At 42.6% G+C, this 19,847-nt stretch overlaps 1 protein-coding gene across 1 annotated transcript in view; it reads left to right on the top strand.

The window, feature by feature from the left end:
- Positions 1-19,847, top strand: part of LOC144783403 (uncharacterized) — a 53,715-nt gene that overhangs the window by 13,451 nt on the left and 20,417 nt on the right. The window contains exons 6-10 of the mRNA XM_078662394.1: positions 770-826; positions 2,481-2,552; positions 5,583-5,654; positions 11,435-11,470; positions 11,566-11,646. Of these exons, the coding sequence (XP_078518520.1) occupies positions 779-826; positions 2,481-2,552; positions 5,583-5,654; positions 11,435-11,470; positions 11,566-11,646 (309 nt within the window). The 5' untranslated portion in view covers positions 770-778. The remainder of the gene's footprint in view (positions 1-769; positions 827-2,480; positions 2,553-5,582; positions 5,655-11,434; positions 11,471-11,565; positions 11,647-19,847) is intronic.

Here is a 19,847-nt window from a genome sequence, read left to right as displayed (position 1 = left end):
GAGCTAACGCTTGACTAAGGGAGTGAGAGAATAAAGAGACATAAGCAAATGAAATGATTTGGGACTCACTGAATCTACAAATGAACAATGTTACATAATGAGCAAGATAGGTGGGAATCAGTGATAATTATTAATATGTCCCTTGCCTGAAAGGCTGGGTGTCAACAGAGGATATTGGCGTTCTTGTTTAAATTATTTCAAGTTCTTACCTGCCATACCTTTTGGTATGTCATGAATTCTAGTGTTTTTTTATATTCATATATTTTTCCAGCATCTCGAAGTCCTCAGTTGCGATAAATCACAGTATGTAGCAACAAACACAAGAATAACTCCCTGCTTCCATTTGTCTGCCTTTGCCCGTTTATCACTTTTGCTAGGTGTCCTCCTAACGGCGCCCCCTTCTTCTATTTCTTCCCTTGCTTTACCTCCAACTCTTCCTCCCTGATTTTGAGGAATTTTCCTTACACTACCATGTCATTCTCTTTCTTTCATTTTGCCCTTCTCCGTGGTCTGGGAGAATGACTCCCTTGTCATACTCTGCCATTTTTTTGTACTCTTTCTCTTGGATCTATACCTACTCTTTCCACTCCCTTGTCATATCCTGTCTCTTTTTCATCCTATCTTTCTTAAGGGTTTAGGAGTGTTCTGAAAAAGTTTTAAGCAACACTTAGAACTCTGAATTTAAATGAAAGAATATGTATAAGAAATTTCTAAATCAAGGCTTATTTCTCTTAACTGGCCCTGATGGTCATTACTTACTATTTTGCAGGGTGATACCATGACAGTGGAAGGACCATCGGGAGCCAAAGGAAACAGGGGCGAGCCGGTATGTTAGTCGTAAAACCTATTTGAGCGCACAAGTGCCCTAACCTTAGCAGCCTTAGACAGTGCTAGAAAGGATGCATTACACATGTCAATGACTGCTTGGTGTCTGTTTAGGGTAAAGCAAAAGAATGCTATAGGCATGGAAAAAACCTCACATTCTGGAAAAAGGCCCACATTTATGGGAAAAATAGAAACAACCAATATTTGGGGCAGATTTACTATATTATTCATTTAAGAACTTTTGTCAGTTCTAAATATGTCTTTTGAAGGCTAGAATCATTAACTTAAAAGTTTCAAAGACTCAGTAGGTAACTTGACTGAAGTTTTCACATAGGTTTTTGAAACTTTTAGATAACATCAATTGGGTTTAAAAGTTGTAAATGAACCTTAGAATAGTCACACGAAATACACTAACATCTCTTTTATAAGTTCCAAACTATTCATTCTAGCTTTTTAAATAAAAATTCTATCTTTTTTTAAAATAAATCTACAGAAAACTTTAGCTAGCACAAAAAGTTAAAAACTGTTTCACAATGTTTATCTAGAATTTCCAACTGAATAATAGATCCTACTTGCCTCTGAACCCAAACGTAAAAGAAAAATTCAAATAGTCATTTTAAACTACACACAACTAACTGCAGATTAGTAAACAGTCCCAACTGATATTTAGCACTATATAACTATCAAGCCTTGATGTTCCAAAAGGATTTAATGTGAATAGGTGGGAAGTTTTCCTAACTGACCCAGTTAAAAATAAAAAACCTCAACAAATCCTTAGCTAGTAAAACGAAATCTCAAAAACGTTACATACTGTTTAAATGCAATTTCAAACAGATATAAAAATCTGAATTGCCTGCCAACTAAATACAGAAAGAAAAAAGACAAGTAAACATTTTATATTCATTCCAACCAATTACAGGATTTTAAACCGAGTTTTAGAGCTATTTAACTATCAACTATTGATGGTCACCATGGATTTTACGTGAGCAGGTGTGAGCTATTCGTACTTTACCCCTTAGTTTAGAAGAATTATGACACCTATACTTGTTGAAAATGTTTTCAAAATAGGGCCTAAAGTTACTGAAATTGCTCATAAAGTCAGTGTTTGAAAATAAAAAAAAGATTGGCTAATTTTATAACAAATTGAAATTGTTTGCTTGGTGTCCTTCTAGAAATGTTTTTTCTTGAAATGGGAAAACATTTCTTGTTCATACTCATGAATCTGCAGCATTGCAGACATGTATTATTTTAAAGAATCCTGATTAGGACAAAGGCTGAAACCCCAAGAATGGAAAGTCAGTGCAGTAATGTTCAAAACTCCCTAAGACAGCAGCAATACCAGGTCATTGGAACTGGAAGAGTGGGGATTGCCTAATTTTCATATTTTTTCATGTCTTCTATCATCAAATTGTTTGACTTTGGTTACACAGTCTCTCCTTATGAAAATACCTGATTCATGATAACCCATTTAACTTCCTAAACTTTCTTGACATAGTCCTGTATAATGTTTAGACTGCATACATACTTTACATCTTGGTGAATATTATTTAATTTAACATCCTGTATAACTGTCTGTCACTTCATGTCTACTCCACATGCAAGGTCCCTATCATTCATCTATATGATGTCATTATGCCTCTGTCTGTCCACTGCAGGGAGATCGTGGGTTAAAAGGTTCTGAAGGAGAAAAGGGGGACAAAGGAGACCAAGGAATAACTGGAGAAAAGGTAGGAAAAAACTGATTCCTAAAACAAGTTGTATCCAACTGGCAATTCAATAAAAGACATTTAAACTATTTCCACATTATAGCGCTCAGGCTAGTTATGAGTTGAATGGAAATTATAGCATTTATTAGATGGTATTTCAGTTGGACCTGAAAGTATTGGCACAGTCTTGACAGTATGTAAAAACATAGATTACAGAAACATGTTTTTGCCCCATTTTTAATGTCATTTTTGAATGCAGGTATGGAATTCATAAAACCCGAATTTGTGCTACTAACGTCATTTGCGAATATAGGATGTTACATGACATGCTATTACATAACGTTCTATTACAATGCAGTCGTTACAATGACCACGTTGTTAGAACGCGAGACCTTTACGTTTCAAGTCATTAGATCGACTTGCTGTAGGGGGTGCGTTGGACTTAGGAATAGTATAATTTACTATTCCATCTTCAGCCTGCGCAACAGTAAACAAGTAGTTGGAATAGTAAATTATACTATTCCTTAGGTTAGAGCGCCCCCTACAACAAGTCGATCTAATGACTTGCGATGTAAAGGCATCATGTTCTAACAACGCAGTCGTTGTAACGACCGCGTTGTAAAAGGAACGCGATGTAATGGCAGCATTGTAAACGCTGTTTCCCTCACTGGCACATCTGTAATATTACCGCAATATTTTGTGACAATACACATGAGTAAATCCTACTCAAGGGAAAGCAATGGTTTCCGTCCCAATGCAATTCTGGATTTGGTAGAGATGAACTCCTGTCAATGGCTGGAGCACATCTGTTTCCGGGGCATGAATGTGAAGGGAACATTCCAAAAAGTGGCAGTGATGCAATGGGAGGAGTTTCACCACAGGGAAAGGATTTTACCAGTAGAAAGAAAGAAAAAAAGTTTCAATTGCACTCGTTACCAAGGAGAGGTTCCTCTATTGGGAAAATATTTCCCAATACAAGAAAGAAACAAAAGAATGAAAGAAAGTTGCAGTTGCACTCATGCAAAGGCATTTTCAGATGCACAATTGTCATAATGTTCATTTGTGCATGAGGCCACTTTGCATACACAGAAAAGGGAATGTTCAAAATTTTAGTATGGAATATTTATGGCATGTGGAGATTTTGGTAGTCTAAAATGTGAAGACTTGGGACTTTTTCTATGAGCATCTGTGTCTTACATCATACACACAAGAGGTAACAAGAGGAATGCTTGCAATAAATCTAACCACTGGTAATTGCTCCGGGTAGCATTCCAACCCATCATCGTTCTTCTGCACACCACGACACCGCAGTTTGGACCCAGCAATATCCAAATTAGTCTTGACCCTGCTCCAATGGGAACAGTCTAACTCAAACTATCAGGCCAGGTCCTACCTGAATCAGACAAGAAACCCAAAACCGATTTTGCCCTGATTGGGGCTCATCAGTCAGGTGTATCTTAGTTGTGATTGATTAAGTTAGACATATTCAACGCCGTAGTTAGGCAAGTTGTTCACAAATATTTGATGGAAGATCTTGATTTATTTAGTTGTTTTAGCTTTTAATATACAATGTTGCATTAGCAACAGTTTTGTGGTTAGATATTATTCAAACTAACAATGTTTTATAATGCCTTAGAGATCCTTTTTTCTAGCTAGGCATAGTTGGTCACTGTAAGAGGCGTATGTATAGGGTCAAGATGCTGTTGGAAGATTGAGTTTACGTGAAGCTGTATCTTTTACTCATTACCTGATAACCATTCAGAGGTTCAATCTGTTCATGAATCAGAGTGAGCTTAGTTTCTAAGTCAGTTAGAAAATTTGCAAAAATCGTGATATCCAGTACATCCGCAAAGTCAGTTCAGCAAAGAGAGCGAAGAGTATTGATCGTGTCCAAACAGCGTATTCAATAAATTTACCAAATGAAACTGACTTTGCTCATATACCCCCGAGCACTGAACTATATCCCTGTCTTACATTAATAAGAAATTATATGTAATCCTTTAACAACACCTGTCCAGGAAGATTTTAGATAATCTTTATCTGTATAGGAGTTAAAATGTATTTAAATATATTAAAAGCAATTGTGAAGTAAAATAAACAGAATTATTTTGTAAATTTTTCAATTTGATTTCACTTCCTGTGTTATAATTGCTTTCAATGTGTATGTGGTGTCACTTCCCATATTAAATGCAGGGGAGAGCCTTCAATTACTTTTGTCAGAAGCGTCAAATATTGCAGCGTATACAATACATTCTATAGCCTTTCCTTATATACCTTGGGCCTCCTTTATGAGGTTTTACCATAAGGCAGCGCCTCAGGCCTTCCTGCTGTGCTGCCCTACAGCAAAAGAAAAGGGCAGGAATGTGCTGTATCTAACAGATGTGGGGCATTCCTGTCCTTTCCTCTGCGCCGGCGCACAATGGGCTGCCATGAGGCAACGCAGGCATCTTTGCATCACGGTGCAAGGTTGCCTGCGCTGCAGGGATGATTATTTTTATGCAGGAAGGGAAACCTTCCTGCACAAAAACAATCATAAGAGGCTTTTTTCTCTTTCGATGTGTGCTAAAGAATGCAGCACACATAGAAAAAGGAAAAACAAAGGAGAAATAAAGATATTTCTCCTCGTTGTACCTCCCTTACGCCTCCCCTGGGGAGGAGTAAGTTTTTGGCGCTGCCTCAGATTTACGATTTCTTGTATATCTGGGACAGTGTCAAAAAGCCATGGATGTTGCTGGGAACGCCCCCAGCAACACCCATTGCACGACCCTCTAACGCAGAAAACTGCGTTAAAGGGAACGATATTTACGAGGCAGCATTAAGTCAAAAAAGTGGCTCAGTGCTGCCACATAAATATGGAGCAGGGTCCTGCGCCACAGAACGTCAAAAAAAGTGACGTTTCAGCGATGCAAGGGCCCCCTTAAATGAGGCCTCCTGTTGCTTGGGGAGGGGTTTCTCTGTCAACACATGGGTTTGGTACACTAATGTACACTGCTAAAAAGTGAAATACATTTGTATTAGAAACACCAACTGTTTTGTGAATTTGGTTTACAGGGAGTGAAAGGCGAGCCGGGTGAGAAGGGATCTCCGGGCTTTCCTGGAGCTCGAGGCCCTGGAGGACAAAAGGTAAGACATTTTTCGTAGAGACATCAGGGCAAGAACATCTTCACACATTCCCAGACAATAAACATTTTTAAACCTCTCATGATTTGTTTTCATATGTGACACTTCCATGGCTGGGTATTAGACACATAAACCCAGTCAGTGCTAGCCTGGGTGGAAAGACTACTGTGTGTGATGAAACCTTATTTTCAAACTATATTCCTCATTAACAAAGATTTTGAATGATTTTGATATGAAACATAAAAAATTGCATTTGATGCAAGGTGAGATTATGTGTGATCCAATGACCAGGAATATCGGGTAGCTACCAATTCAGAACCTCATTTGTAGTCAGGTGAGTATCATTCATAACTAATGAGTAGATTGTTTTAATTGACACTAACTAGAGATATGGGGGCATATGTATCATCCGTTTTTTAGTCGCAAACGCTGCGATTCGCAAAAAAGGAGCTTTTGCCACTAAAAAAACGGAAAATGTGATGTATGATTAAAATCGCATCGCAAAATTAAGGAATCGCAAAATTTGCAATTACTTAATTTTGGGTCAGCATTTAAGGAATCGCAAATTACGATTCCTTAAATGCTATGTATGAAGCACCCAAGTTGTGCGATTTTACATCAAGAAATCGCAAATTACCACCAACTTGAAGTTTGTGGTAATTTGCGATTTCTTTCACAAATGCACTTTTTGGCATGTGTAAAGGTGCCATGTGACGCACATACATGCCCTTAGGGCATGTATGTGCGCCATATGCGCACACATGTTCATTACAGGGGTGCATCAGGGTGACACCCTTGCACCCATGAAATTATTCTCAATTTGCGATTCTCAAATTGTGAATTGCAAATTGAGAATGACTTCACATTCATTCCTATGGGCCTCCTGGCCCATAGAAATGAATGGGAAAGTATTCCTTAATTGCGATTTTGCAATTTGCTACTCGCAATTAAGGAATAGTAAGAAATCGCTAAACAATTGAGATTTTTTACATACATCCCTTTTTGCAATTCTCAAATAGCGATTCTCGAAAAATCGCTATTTGAGAATCACAAACGGGGATTTTCATACATATGCCCCTTATGCTTTTAATAGAGTGATCTTAATCTTAATGGATCAGTTCTGCATATCACTTTTTCTAGCACTTTTTTCCGGGTTTCAAGATTGAACCAAAAAGTAAAACACAATTCAGACCCCACAGAGACAATACCCAGGAACTAGACAATAACTGAACACCTATTCTGCCAATTGCCTTCAGATGGCTAGATGATTTGTTTGTGTGCCATAGGATTCGACAAAGTAGAAATGTGGTGTCTTCTGATCCATGTCTCACTGGATCCACATTTCATAGGCAAAGCAGCTGCACAGTTACCTGGAATAAAAACGATTAACAAAATAAAACTGGGCAATCCACTAAATTAACTTGTACATCACAAAAAGAGCTTTGAACGTCACTCTCTGGCAGGCTTTGAGCTAATGAAGGCATATGATGGCTGGTGAAAAAGCCTTTCACTGGCTGAAACACGTGCTGCATGTTTCTGAAGTCACTGAGGATGACTGATCATTTATTGTGGGAAGCCCAAGCAGAGGACAGTCAAGCCTGAAAGAAATTACTTCACTGACAGTAACCCCTTTGCTCAAACAAGGGTAATGATTTAAGGACACATCACATCTTGGAATGCTAAGCTGGTAAAGGTAAGACTTTGCCACTCCTCACTACGAGCATCAAAAGTGAGTAATTCATCACATTGAAGACACAAAGTACTTATCAATATTTGTGGAGATTTGGTTAAGTCAACTCATCTGGCTAAAATTTGGGAATCCAAGGATTGTTTAACGCTAAGCACAAGCACCCCAGTTTTGGTACTGTTTAATAAAGTTATGTTTCTTCCTTTGGTTCCCACTGCCAACAAGGAAACTGAGTACCAAGAGTCGTAAGTGTCAGGTCGAAGGAATATTGGTGTGTGTAAGAAGTAGGGTTATTAGTTGTGAGGGATGTGAGTCCTTCACAAGTGATAGGTCTGCAGGATTCTCTTTACTGGGAACCAAGTACCCCATTGTAGCACTTGACTCCCTTTGGGTAGCAAAGCAGAGGTGCCTACTCAGTGTAGGGCTAGTAACTGCAGCTTGCTAGTAGACAACAACAACACTCAATAAAATATTGTTCAGTCAGTGCTTTTTTCTTTGAAAAAGGAAAAATACTTTTATTATGCACACACTAATAAATACTATGCATTAAACAAATATATACAATCAGATTAATGGGAATACCTTTGGTGATACGTTAGCACGTAACACCCCAAGTGGGTCATGAATTCTGTAACCACAAAACCCACACCTATACTTGTTACAATAGCACAATAAATGTCATTATCAATAAGGCAAACCTGCTTGCTTTGTTAGGGTGTCACCACATAAGTTAAAGCAACAACATGTTATAATTCACCATTGCAACACCATTGAAGTCCATTCGGATAGTACCAACATTGAATACTATTATTTTCATTATAATGAAAACCTTTCATTATCATCCATTAACATGAAATAAGCATTGTATTAATTAGCATGTGACTTCAAGTCTTTCTTTTACTATTATTAGGCTGCTAATGCAGCTCCAGGTACAACCAATAAACAGGGGTCCCCAGACTTCAGAGCTTATAAGCAAAAATCTCCATCTCTAGTGCAAAATAGTACTTTTTGTGTAGCTAGTGACAATGGGCCCGATTCACAGAATGAACTTAAGACTCAATCCTAAACTTACTACTTTTGGCATTCACAGAATGCACTTACTACTTTTGGTATTCACAGAAGTTAGGATTTTGTCTTAAGTCTGTTTTAAGTCTGTCTTAAGTCTGTCTTAAGTCTGTCTTAAGTCTGTCTTAAGACAAACTTAAGACGAAATCCTAACTTCTGTGAATACCAAAAGTAGTAAGTTCATTCTGTGAATGCCAAAAGTAGTAAGTGTATTCTGTGAATACCAAAATAGTAGTAAGTTTAGGATTAAGTCTTAAGTTCATTCTGTGAATCGGGCCCAATGGCTTTCTTCAGACATCATTATAGCAGTCTGAGCTGAAAATCCACTCTCATCAAGACACTGTGCCCGATTCACAGAACTAACTTAAGACAAAATCCTAAACTTACTACGTTTGATATTCACAGAAGTTAGGATTTTGTCTTAAGTTTGTCTTAGGACAAACTTAAGACAGACTTAAGACAGACTTAAGTTAGGATTTTGTCCTAAGTCTGTCTTAAGACAAACTTAAGACAAAATCCTAACTTCTGTGAATACCAAAAGTAGTAACTTTAGGATTTTGTCTTAAGTTAGTTCTGTGAATCGGGCCCAATGTTATTGAGAGTCAGTGGGGTGAATCTGATAAGAGAAGAGTTGACTGAGCCTGTGTCATCCTTATCTCTTACTGTGGTGTAAATACGTATTTTTGACTCCCTTATTTGGCCCTGTGGCCTAGTTGACCAGATCAGTAATATTCAAGCAGATCTGAATGAAATCTCAGAATTTTCTTATCTTCTAAATCAGGGAACTCCAACCTTTTCTGCAAGAGCTACTTCTGTTTAATGAAAATCATCTAGAGTTACTAAGATTCATAGTGTATTGGTAGTGACCACATCAGACCAGATTACGTTAGTGGCCACAATATGTAAGGTTGCAAGCAGTGATCACATTGGTGCAGGGTTGCCAGCAGTAAAAAAGGCTGAGTCAATTTGGAATGCCTCTATGTGAGGAATGCATAAGCGCCATAGCTTCAGTGCCCCTGGCACCAGTGTAATAATACTAGTAATAAGATAACCCAAACGCTGCATGAGTTATTATTCAATTATTAGCTTTAAATGTTTTGGAAAGACAACCATTTTTCTCCAAAGATCAGGTCATGAATTATGAAAATACACACATTTTTGTCAGAAATACAGGCTTTCCAATTTTGATATGAATATATTAATTCACCCAAGCAAAAGCTTCTAATTGAGTAGGTTGGGCTGCACTGAGGAGAATAACTTGCAATATCTGGAGAGCTACCGGTAGCTGACGAGCTACATGCTGGCGAAGTTTGTTCTAAATAAAGGTATAATTCGTATCATCACACAGTCGATGAAGAGGGAAAGTCCTTGGCCCTGGCTGAAAGACTTTTTCTGAGAGGATGGGGGCCTTGGCATTTCTGCAGTCTAGTATAATAGAAAATTGGTCTGGATGATAAGTTGTTTTTATGATGTATTTGATAAACTGTATGGTCCTCACTGTTGGTGAGAGTGGCAACATCGTTCTACATTCAGTTTCACTCTATTTTCTTTCAGTAATTGTTCAGATTGTGCATTTGTTTCTGAGGAAGGTTTTTCTTCTAGTTGTGCCCTAACATCAGCAAGCACAGACATCTTAAACCGATTTGTATAATAAAGTCTGCAATATCATCTGTAGATGGGATTGCTGCCCAAAAGACTGCTGAAAGCCATAATGACTTCAAAAGAGGTGCGAAGCCACCCAGCAACAAACGTTGTCTTTGTAGTTTTAATTTAAAGCAATAGCTGTGACCTCGGGGCATGGTGCGCCCGGCTGTCCTTGATGTTGCACTCAGATTTCCAAACTGTAACATTGGCTCTCAGGAAGACATGTCAATAAAAGAGCCTCAATGTGCCCAGCTTTACTTTGTATGGCAAATGCTAGCAGATTTGAAAGCTCTGCATTGCATGGTACCTCTTAGAAGAGCAAAGAGGGCAGGACACCTCGTGATGGGGAAGAGTATTTTAGGGATTGCATCCTATAGCTATTTACACCAGTAATTCAATGTCACAGATGCCCAAGGTAACTGTAACGTCTTTAGTCAAGGCATTCTACCCGCGTCCCCACCCTCCCAGCTGGAGAATTGAACAAGAACATGCTCATATGTCAACATTGAACATTCTCAAGTAAACTCTTCTACAACCAGTGCAAATGTTGGCAGACAATGCGCTGGCATTGGTGAAACATAGAATGGTTTATTATCTCATGAGATTGACCTTTCTGTTGTTTGGCAATGCATAATTAACAGTGCTAAAGCTGCAACAACATCTTAATGATACCATAAGAGACTTCAAGGTTTTCTGCATCAGCAAAGACAGGACAGGGAGAACAGAGAGCAACTTGGGTGACTGCTAATGTTTATGTCAAAGTATCAGTCTGCTCTGGAAATCCAGATTAAGACCTTGAATAAAATACTATGGGCCGATTCCCAGAATTAACTTAAGACAAAATCCTAAACTTACTACTTGTGGTATTCACAGAAGGCATTTAGTAGTAGTAAAGTTAGGATTCTGTCTTAAGTTTGACTTAAGACAGACTTAAGGCAGACTTAATACAGACTTAAGACCAACTTAAAACAGACTTAAGACAGACTTAAGTTAGGATTTTGTCTTAAGTTTGTCCTAAGTCTGTCTTAAGTCTGTCTTAAGTCTGTCTTAAGTTTGTCTTAAGTTTGTCTTAAGTCTGTCTTAAGTCCATCTTAAGTCTGTCTTTAGTTTGTCTTAAGTCTGTCTTAAGTCTGTCTTAAGTTTGTCTTAAGTTTGTCTTAAGTCTGTCTTAAGTCCATCTTATGTCTGTCTTTAGTTTGTCTTAAGTTTGTCTTAAGTCAAACTTAAGACAACATCCTAACTTTACTACTACTAAATGCCTTCTGTGAATACCAAAAGTAGTAAGTTTAGGATTTTGTCTTAAGTTAGTTCTGTGAATCGGCCCCTATAACCAGAAGTTACACCAGATAGAAATATGTCCTAACTCTCTTTTCGTTTTTCTTGGCAGGGAGAAGTCGGAGAGTCGGGACTGCCTGGCGAGCCAGTAAGATTTCTTTCTAACTTACATAATCACTACTTCTGCATGAGCACATGAGGAGCCAGCCAGTCACTAACGCTCTATTGGTGATCCTTGTTTAGGGACTATCAGGAAAGGAAGGAATACCAGGAGGCAGAGGAGAGAAAGGAGATCTGGGGCCCTTTGGAATGCGAGGACCTAAGGTCAGTGATCCACTTATGTTTCCTCTCTCTGTCTGTCTATCGCTTTCGGTCTCTCTCATTCTGGCAATGGCATTTTAGAATGTGTATGTCTACTACTGGAACATCCACATCAGACATTCATATATTGTCATAATGAACGCTCTATAGGTGCTAGTGTTATACATTCACAAACCAGTAAATTCAATCAAGTGAGTGTAAACGAGTGCAAGGAATGCATAACCACTGGACAATTTTCTACAGAGCAACTGTTTTACCACCACAGAAAATCAAAAGTAAATATCACAGAGAACGAGAAGAAGATAATGCCCAGGATATGGTATTGATGCCGGGGGAGGAAGAATAAACCAGTTGGTAGAATGAGTTGGTAGAATGAGGTGAATATTAACGCTCTTTTCCTGATTCGATTAGCTGCAGAGACAAGCAAGCACCATCAACCCTTCTAGACACAACACTGGGTACTCGGTCTGTGATGAAAAGTTAGCCTTCCAAGCACCCTTGTTACTTTGGGTGGATATGGACATGAATCAAGGCCCAACTCAGTGGAAGTGGTGCAGGGTGGGTCTCTGTACAGTACAGCACAAATCAGCGATTAAAACTATGCAAGTCAGTGACCCCACAAACTCTTCCCAAAGTTAAAATAACAGAAGAACTTGCAGGGGCAGAGGAAAAATGAAGGGATGGTACACCTGCATAGATGCCTGGGAATTTTGTCTTTATTGGAATGCTGCTAAGAGTGCATGATACCTCAGGATCCCTACACGTTGTAAATCTAGGACATCTGTACACACAGAACTTAGTAATGTGTGTTGGTAACTGGAAGAGTAGTGAGGCGAGTCCTGGAACTGTTGGACGAATGAGGAGCAAAATCATGGAATACTTTGACGCAAGTGTTAATAGCGGACAGAACAAAATGGGAACAAAAGTGCATGTGGCATGAACGGGTCTGCCAAACTGTACTTGGAACAACAAAGCCTCATAAGAATGAAACTGGATCCATCTTCAGATGATCAGGGATTGATAAAAAGATTTGATGGGAAAGAACAGAGGGCAGCCAGTGCAAGCGGCTCCTCAGGCAGAGGCTTCACTAACAGAAACCCAGCAGTTCTTGCACCTCTAAGGCCCTGGTTCTCAGCTGTAGAGTACTGGGGCAGAATTACTGCAAGGTAAATTCACATGCAAGTATACCGTTATCATGTTATACATCCAACCCAGTACTGTGCACTTATAGGTTAAACCTCATGGAATGGGGAATTATCATGTGGGACTGATTTTTATAGATGTTAATACCACTTGGAATTCCGCAGTAAAAGAAACATATGATTTTACTGTGCATGATTAGTGCACAGTAACATTGGGTCTGGTTCTCCCAAACCTGACATAACTAGGTGTGGAATAGCTGAGTTCCTTTTTGCTCGACTCATAATGAGAGCCTAAGTGGTTGTGGGGTCACAATGCTGGGTCAGAACTTGTCAAGGTAGAAAACAATTTCCTTAGACGTTTGCTGGCGCTACCACAAGGCACACCCCTGCTACCACTGAGACTAGATCTGGGGCTCTCTTCAATAGGAGATGAACTGGCTTTAAAGCCGTTGAGGTTTTGGCACAGGCTGTGGTCCACCAGCGAACTTTCCCACTACAGGCAAGATTTGCAGCACGTCCTGAGCCTTAACACCTGCGATAGAATTCCTTGGATGGCACACGTGAAACGGGAATTCTATCGACTGGGATTGGTTGATATGTGGAATAACCCTGAAAGAGGTTGTCTAGGGGTGTCCCGCAAAAGGCTCTCTAAGACTTTTAAAGACAAGAGCCTAACTATGCTTGTGCGTGCTCGGAAAATTGGCTCCCTTACCGAACAATTCCTGGACATCAAAGACGTTTTTTGCTTTGAGGGATATATGGACATCATATTCTCTGTCGCCACAAGGAAACTTTTTATTCAGTGGAGGTTTGGAACATTACCCCTTAAATCCTTCTCAAGCAAATGGACTACGCTAGACGACAAAACTTGCCCTGGGTGCAGCACGAACGTGGAGGACGATTTACACGTGCTGTTTTTTTGCCCAGCCTACAGTAGACCAAGAAAGTATTGGCTAGTGCCATTATGTAGGAATTTGGGCTTCAAAAACTATTTACAATCGTATAGAGTTCTGAAGACAAGCACCTTGCACTTTATCGTCTTTGCTGTTGCCAAGTATCTAATGGCCATGTGGCAGATAAGGGGAAAAAATTGAAAGGTTAACATCCTAATCTCCAATGTACAATGAATTATAATGAACCATAGCTAGTTGGGTTTCTACTAACTTCTGAGTCTTATACGATATGATATAATTAGTTCCTTGCTTCCATGTACTGTTTATTTACATTGTACGTTTTTTATGTCTTTTAAATGTTTATATTGTATCTTTTATGGTCTTATAAGGCCGAAATAAAGAATTTTGGATTGGATTGGTGTGGGGAAACAGGGGCTTGGCAACACTGGAAAAGTGTGGTTCAAGCATTTTCCATGCCATCTTTGATTAAAATATCTTATTGTTTATTTGTTATATTATACTGCACTTCCCCGATTTTTAAGCACTGTAAATAAGGTGTTCCTATTGCCCAATTTCATCCTACTCAATGGGCTAACCTCAAAAGGATGCAAGGGTAAGTTGCCTTTGCTGGCTTCCAACTCGCTGGATGTTTGCACCAAGGTACATGCATTTTCAAGTCACATCACTTGGGGACTGAGACCATGGCTAGCAGGATACCGTTGAGGATGGGTTTTCACACTGATCTCAGTTCTTTTAAGTGATAAGTGCTTGTCTGATCCACACCTGTCCTGGGGGTATTGTTTACTTGTTAAGAATGTTTTCTCATGCCCATAGTCATGCTTTCTGCTAAAGACATGATTCAGTACCCTGTAAAGAAAAATCCAATAGGGATTTAAGAGACACCTGAAGTGAATGACAAATGGGGTATGTATACCTTGGCAAATCTATGGCCACCTGGATTTTCCTGGACACCAACCTCACCCTCAAGGAACACATTGCAAAAAAACAAAGAAAGATTGATATTCTCTCTCTTTTCTAAAGAAAGTGAAACTTTTACTTCCAGAAAGCAACTTCACAACTGCAGATGAAGTCCTCATACTCTCAGATCTGGATATTGGTAACACTCTGCTTCGTGACCTCCCCGACTCCACACTGGCACCCTTAAGGGCACGCTCAGCACGTCTCATCCAGCGCCTGAAGAAATATGATCAGATCACCACCATCCTGGTGGAAGTCCACTGGCTCCCATTGCTGGCCAGCACAATCTTCAAAAGCAGCTTCAGATTTGCAAAGCCATCATGACCCATACTCTGACTTCTAATGCCGACAAGCTCACCATTTCTGGTGGTTCTTGGCACACCCGCAGCCAGGACACTACCGAACAGCAGACTAAGAAGTGTAAAAAAGAAAATAACAAGGCAGCAAGCCTTTTTAGGTCGAGCCTGGAAATACGCATCTGAAGGATGCATCCAGGTGGAGAACTATACCTAGCTGACTCGGGGGAATGAAGGACAAGAAAGTGTTACGAGCTTTTGCTGGCAGATTTGGGTGCGCGAACGCGCACGATCCGTCCCGCGCCGTGCACATGCGCACATGCGCGCACAGACACTCGCTCACACACACAACCTCCCCCCCCCACAGTCACACACACACACACAGACTCCAAGACACATGTACACACGCACGCACGCACACTCACACACATACATACACAGCCCCCCGCCGCCGCACGCGCGCGCACACACATGCCCCCCGCCCTCGCAGCTCGTAAAGAAGGCGAAGCCCCACTCACCGGCTTCCTTGGTGCAGCGGCGGCTCTCCTCTCCTCTCCTCCCGGCAGCAGGACTCTTCCTCCCTCCTTCGGCACCGGGGCGCAGGGTAGGCTCCTGCCTGCTCCGGTGCTCAAACAGCCGCGGCTCTTCCGTGGGAGGCGGGGTAGGCTCCCGCCCTCCTACTTCCTGTTTCCGGTTGTCCCGCCCGGCCTGCCTGACTTCCTGGTCGCAGGCCGGCGGCGATGCTCGTTATATTCTAGAAGCTGTTCTAGGGAGATCTCCTTGCAGAGGAGAGGTTTTAATGCATGTCCAGGGCATCTGTCCTCGGTGCTCAGACTGCAGTCTTCTTTTCCGCATCTACATTTTGGGGCCCCACTGAAGTCCACCCCTGCAGCTTTATTTCCCAGCTTGGTAGATTTCCTATGTTACATTCCTGGAATCTGGTGGCCTCTGCTGTCTTTTGGAGAGTTAAATGGGCAGCTGTTTGTTGCTATTCCCATTGTATAATGTTGCAAACGGCCGGAATCTGGCAGCAGAGCAGCTCAGCTGTAGTGGGAACATAGCCGTTTGTCGCAGAGCTGTTCTATTGGTCTGTCCTTGCCAATGTTTCCTTTGGAAAACGATCAAGAGTCTGAAATGCACTCCAAAGAGTGTGGATCATCTCCGAGTTTTTATGAATGGCTGCAGACATCTGCATGCGAGTATATCGAGCTGCCTGATGTGTGCGACGGGTCAATGTCTGCAGGAACTTTGTATAAGTGCTGATTACTTGAGGCTTCTTGGACCCCGCTTAGGGGGGAGTGCAGGGAGAAAGCAGCGTGTCAAGTGAGGGCTTTTAGGTGGCAGGGGCCACTGGGTCTCTTGCGTGGGGGGCTACTGGGTCTCTTGCGTCGGGGGCCACTGGGTCTCTTGCGTGGGGGGCTACTGGGCCTCTTGCGTGGGGGGCTACTGGTTCTCTTGCGTGGGGGGCTACTGGGTCTCTTGCGTCGGGGGCCACTGGGCCTCTTGCGTGGGGGGCTACTGGGCCTCTTGCGTGGGGGGCTACTGGGTCTCTTGCGTCGGGGGCCACTGGGTCTCTTGCGCGGGGAGCCACTGGGTCTCTTGCGTGGGGGGCCACTGGGTCTCTTGCGTGGGGGGCTACTGGGTCTCTTGCGTCGGGGGCTACTGGGTCTCTTGCGTCGGGGGCCACTGGGTCTCTTGCGTGGGGGGCCACTGGGTCTCTTGCGTGGGGGGCTACTGGGTCTCTTGCGTCGGGGGCCACTGGGTCTCTTGCGTGGGGGGCCACTGGGCCTCTTGCGTGGGGGGCTACTCGGTCTCTTGCATCGGGGGCCACTGGGTCTCTTGCGTGGGGGGCTACTGGGTCTCTTGCGCGGGGGGCCACTGGGTCTCTTGCGTGGGGGGCTACTGGTCCTCTTGCGTGGGGGGCTACTGGGTCTCTTGCGTGGGGGGCTACTGGGTCTCTTGCGTCGGGGGCCACTGGGTCTCTTGCATGGGGGGCTACTCGGTCTCTTGCGCGGGGGGCCACTGGGTCTCTTGCGCGGGGGGCTACTGGGCCTCTTGCGTGGGGGGCTACTGGGCCTCTTGCGTGGGGGGCTACTGGGCCTCTTGCGTGGGGGGCTACTGGGCCTCTTGCGTGGGGGGCTACTGGGCCTCTTGTATATGGGGCTACTGGGCCTCTTGTATATGGGGCTACTGGGCGTCTTGTATATGGGGCTACTGGGCCTCTTGTATATTGGGGCTAATGGGTCTCTTGCATGGGAGCTGGGTGCTTCTGCCTCCGTCCTGGGCCCCATCCTACTACTGCTTTGCAGACTGGTCTAAGTACAGTCTTTTTAGCTCTGGACTATATCGGTACCGATAGCAAGCAGTAACAGACTTCTCAGGTAGGTTGTTCTGGCGTGTTCCAAGCTCAGTACTCCACAGTATCCCAACAGAGCAATAATGTGAATCTTCAACGTCGTGCCAGATACCAGCAGTACCTTGGCGTGGGGAAACTTTAGCGAGGGATTGGTAATTCCCTGCCTTTTCCTTCTCCCCACTTACCATCCTCCCCTTACTCTTGACCCTATTCCTGGGTTCGAGCCGGTCTATGGGCAGGTGTATGTATCTGGCACAGGTGTGGCCCTGCCCCCTCTAGTGCTGCCCCGCCCCTGGCAGGAACCCTCAGCATTCATCTGGCTCTCCCTCCCTGTTCTCGGTGGGGACACACTGGCTGACTCTTGGGCCAGGTTCACAGGGAGCAGCAGCGAATGCCCCCTCCCAGAGTCTGTGCAAGCTCCAGATTTGGTGCTAGTCTCTGGTTAGTCACTTCGGTACATTGAGGGATAAGCCATGGGCCATAAGTCCCAGGACCTCCATGAGGCAGATTGCACAATCCTGGCTTTATTCGTGGTGCTGGTTAGCAGCGCAGCCTGCTCTGGTTCAGTAGTCACTGCATCCCGGTCTGCTCTGCCACACTACAGGCTGTTGCAGCAGCACAGTCTGCTTAAGCACAGCTTCAGAGTGCCTAGTGCTCTCATATACAATTCCAGGATTGCAGCAGTACAGTTTCAGGACAGTGCTGCAAGCTGCTTGGACACAACTTCAGTGTTGCAGCGGCAAATTCCACTTACGCACAACCCCAGGGCAATACCACAGTGCGACTCAAGATATTGATGTGGAATATTACTTTGTGGGAATTATGGCAGAACTCATATTCCCTTACTCTTCCACCCATAAATTCCCCTCAGTGAGTTAAGCTCCCGCTCAAGTGATCTGTCTTTAATCTGTATGTCATTCATGCCTTAACTGTACATGTTGTGTGAGTAATGAAAGCTTGTTTTAGTGTTTTCTTCTGGATCTGTTCTGGTGGGCATGGCGGATTACACTTGCTGCCTTCTGTGAAAGTGGGAAACTTGCTTTGCTATTGCCATCCAGTACCAGATGTGTGAGGAAACAAAACGTTGCACTGTTTCTGCCTGATCTGTATGTGCACACCACCACTTCCACCACCACATCCACATCCACCACTACCAGATCCACCACCACCACCGCACCCAGCACCACCACATCCACACCCACCACATCCACAACCACCACATCCACCACCACATCCACCACCACATCCACCACCACCACATCCACCACCACCACATCCACAACCACATCCACCACCACCACCACATCCACCACCACATCCACCACCACATCCACCACCACCACATCCACCACCACCACATCCACCACCACCTCATCCACCACCTCATCCACCACCACATCCACCACCACATCCACCACAACCACATCCACCACAACCACATTCACCACCACCACATTCACCACCACCACATCCACCACAACCACATCCACCACAACCACATCCACCACCACATCCACCACCACATCCACCACCATCACATCCACCACCACGTCATCCACCACCACCACAACCTCCACCACCACATCCACCACCACATCCACCACCACATCTGTGTGTTTGTGACTGTGTGTGTGGCTGTGTGTATGTAGCTCTGTGTGTGTGTGATTCTGTGTGTGTGGCTCTGTGTGTGTGTGTGGCTCTCTGTCAGTGTGGGTGCAAATGCAATAGGTCTCGCGTTTGCGAGAGATTAAGCTATTGGCATTGTAAACGACAATGCCATTTATTTATCTGTTTTCAAAACCAACACATAAATACAAAATGTGTCATTTACAATGCCAATAGCTCTAACTTTTGCAAAGGCAAGACCGTTGCATCACTCAGTGCCACCACAGAATCATTCTGTGCAACCATTCAACAACAACTGGTTCAAATATACGCTATCAATGTTTCAAGCTTTATTGCAAATGTCACAAAAAGATGTTAATATTTCACTTCTGTTCTTGGATTTTCGTCACAATAAAATACACTGAACATAATTTCACAAAAGTTCTTTAGAAAAGTTTAAGCTATTGCCATTATAAATTACAATAACTTTTATTTAAGTATTAGTTATTTAAAAAATTAAACGGCATTGTTATTTGTAATATCAATACATCTAAGTCATGTAAATACAAAACATATTGCATTACAAATGCTACAGGTATCACATTTGCGAAAGTTATAACTATTGGCATTGTAAATGACAAAGCTATTAATTTTGCTATTTTCAAAAACAACACATAAATAAAAACTTTGCCATTTACAAGACCAATAGCTCAAACTTTCCTAATGCGAGACCTATTGCATTGCAAATGCTTGTTCACCAATGCAACCAGGATATGAAACAACGGGGCATATTTACGAGGGCCTATCGCCACAGGAACATCACTTTTTGCGGCGGTCCTGTGGCGATAAGCCCTTCACCTTATTTACTTAACGTGGCATAACACCGCCTTGTAAATAATGCCTCCTCTCACGTTACATTTAGCGTGAAAGGGAA

Source organism: Lissotriton helveticus, chromosome 9 (genome assembly GCF_964261635.1).
Source record: "Lissotriton helveticus chromosome 9, aLisHel1.1, whole genome shotgun sequence".
Classification (NCBI taxonomy): domain Eukaryota; kingdom Metazoa; phylum Chordata; class Amphibia; order Caudata; family Salamandridae; genus Lissotriton; species Lissotriton helveticus.
The sequence above is the reverse complement of the archived record's forward strand: the minus strand, read 5'-3'. Positions and strand labels throughout refer to the sequence as shown.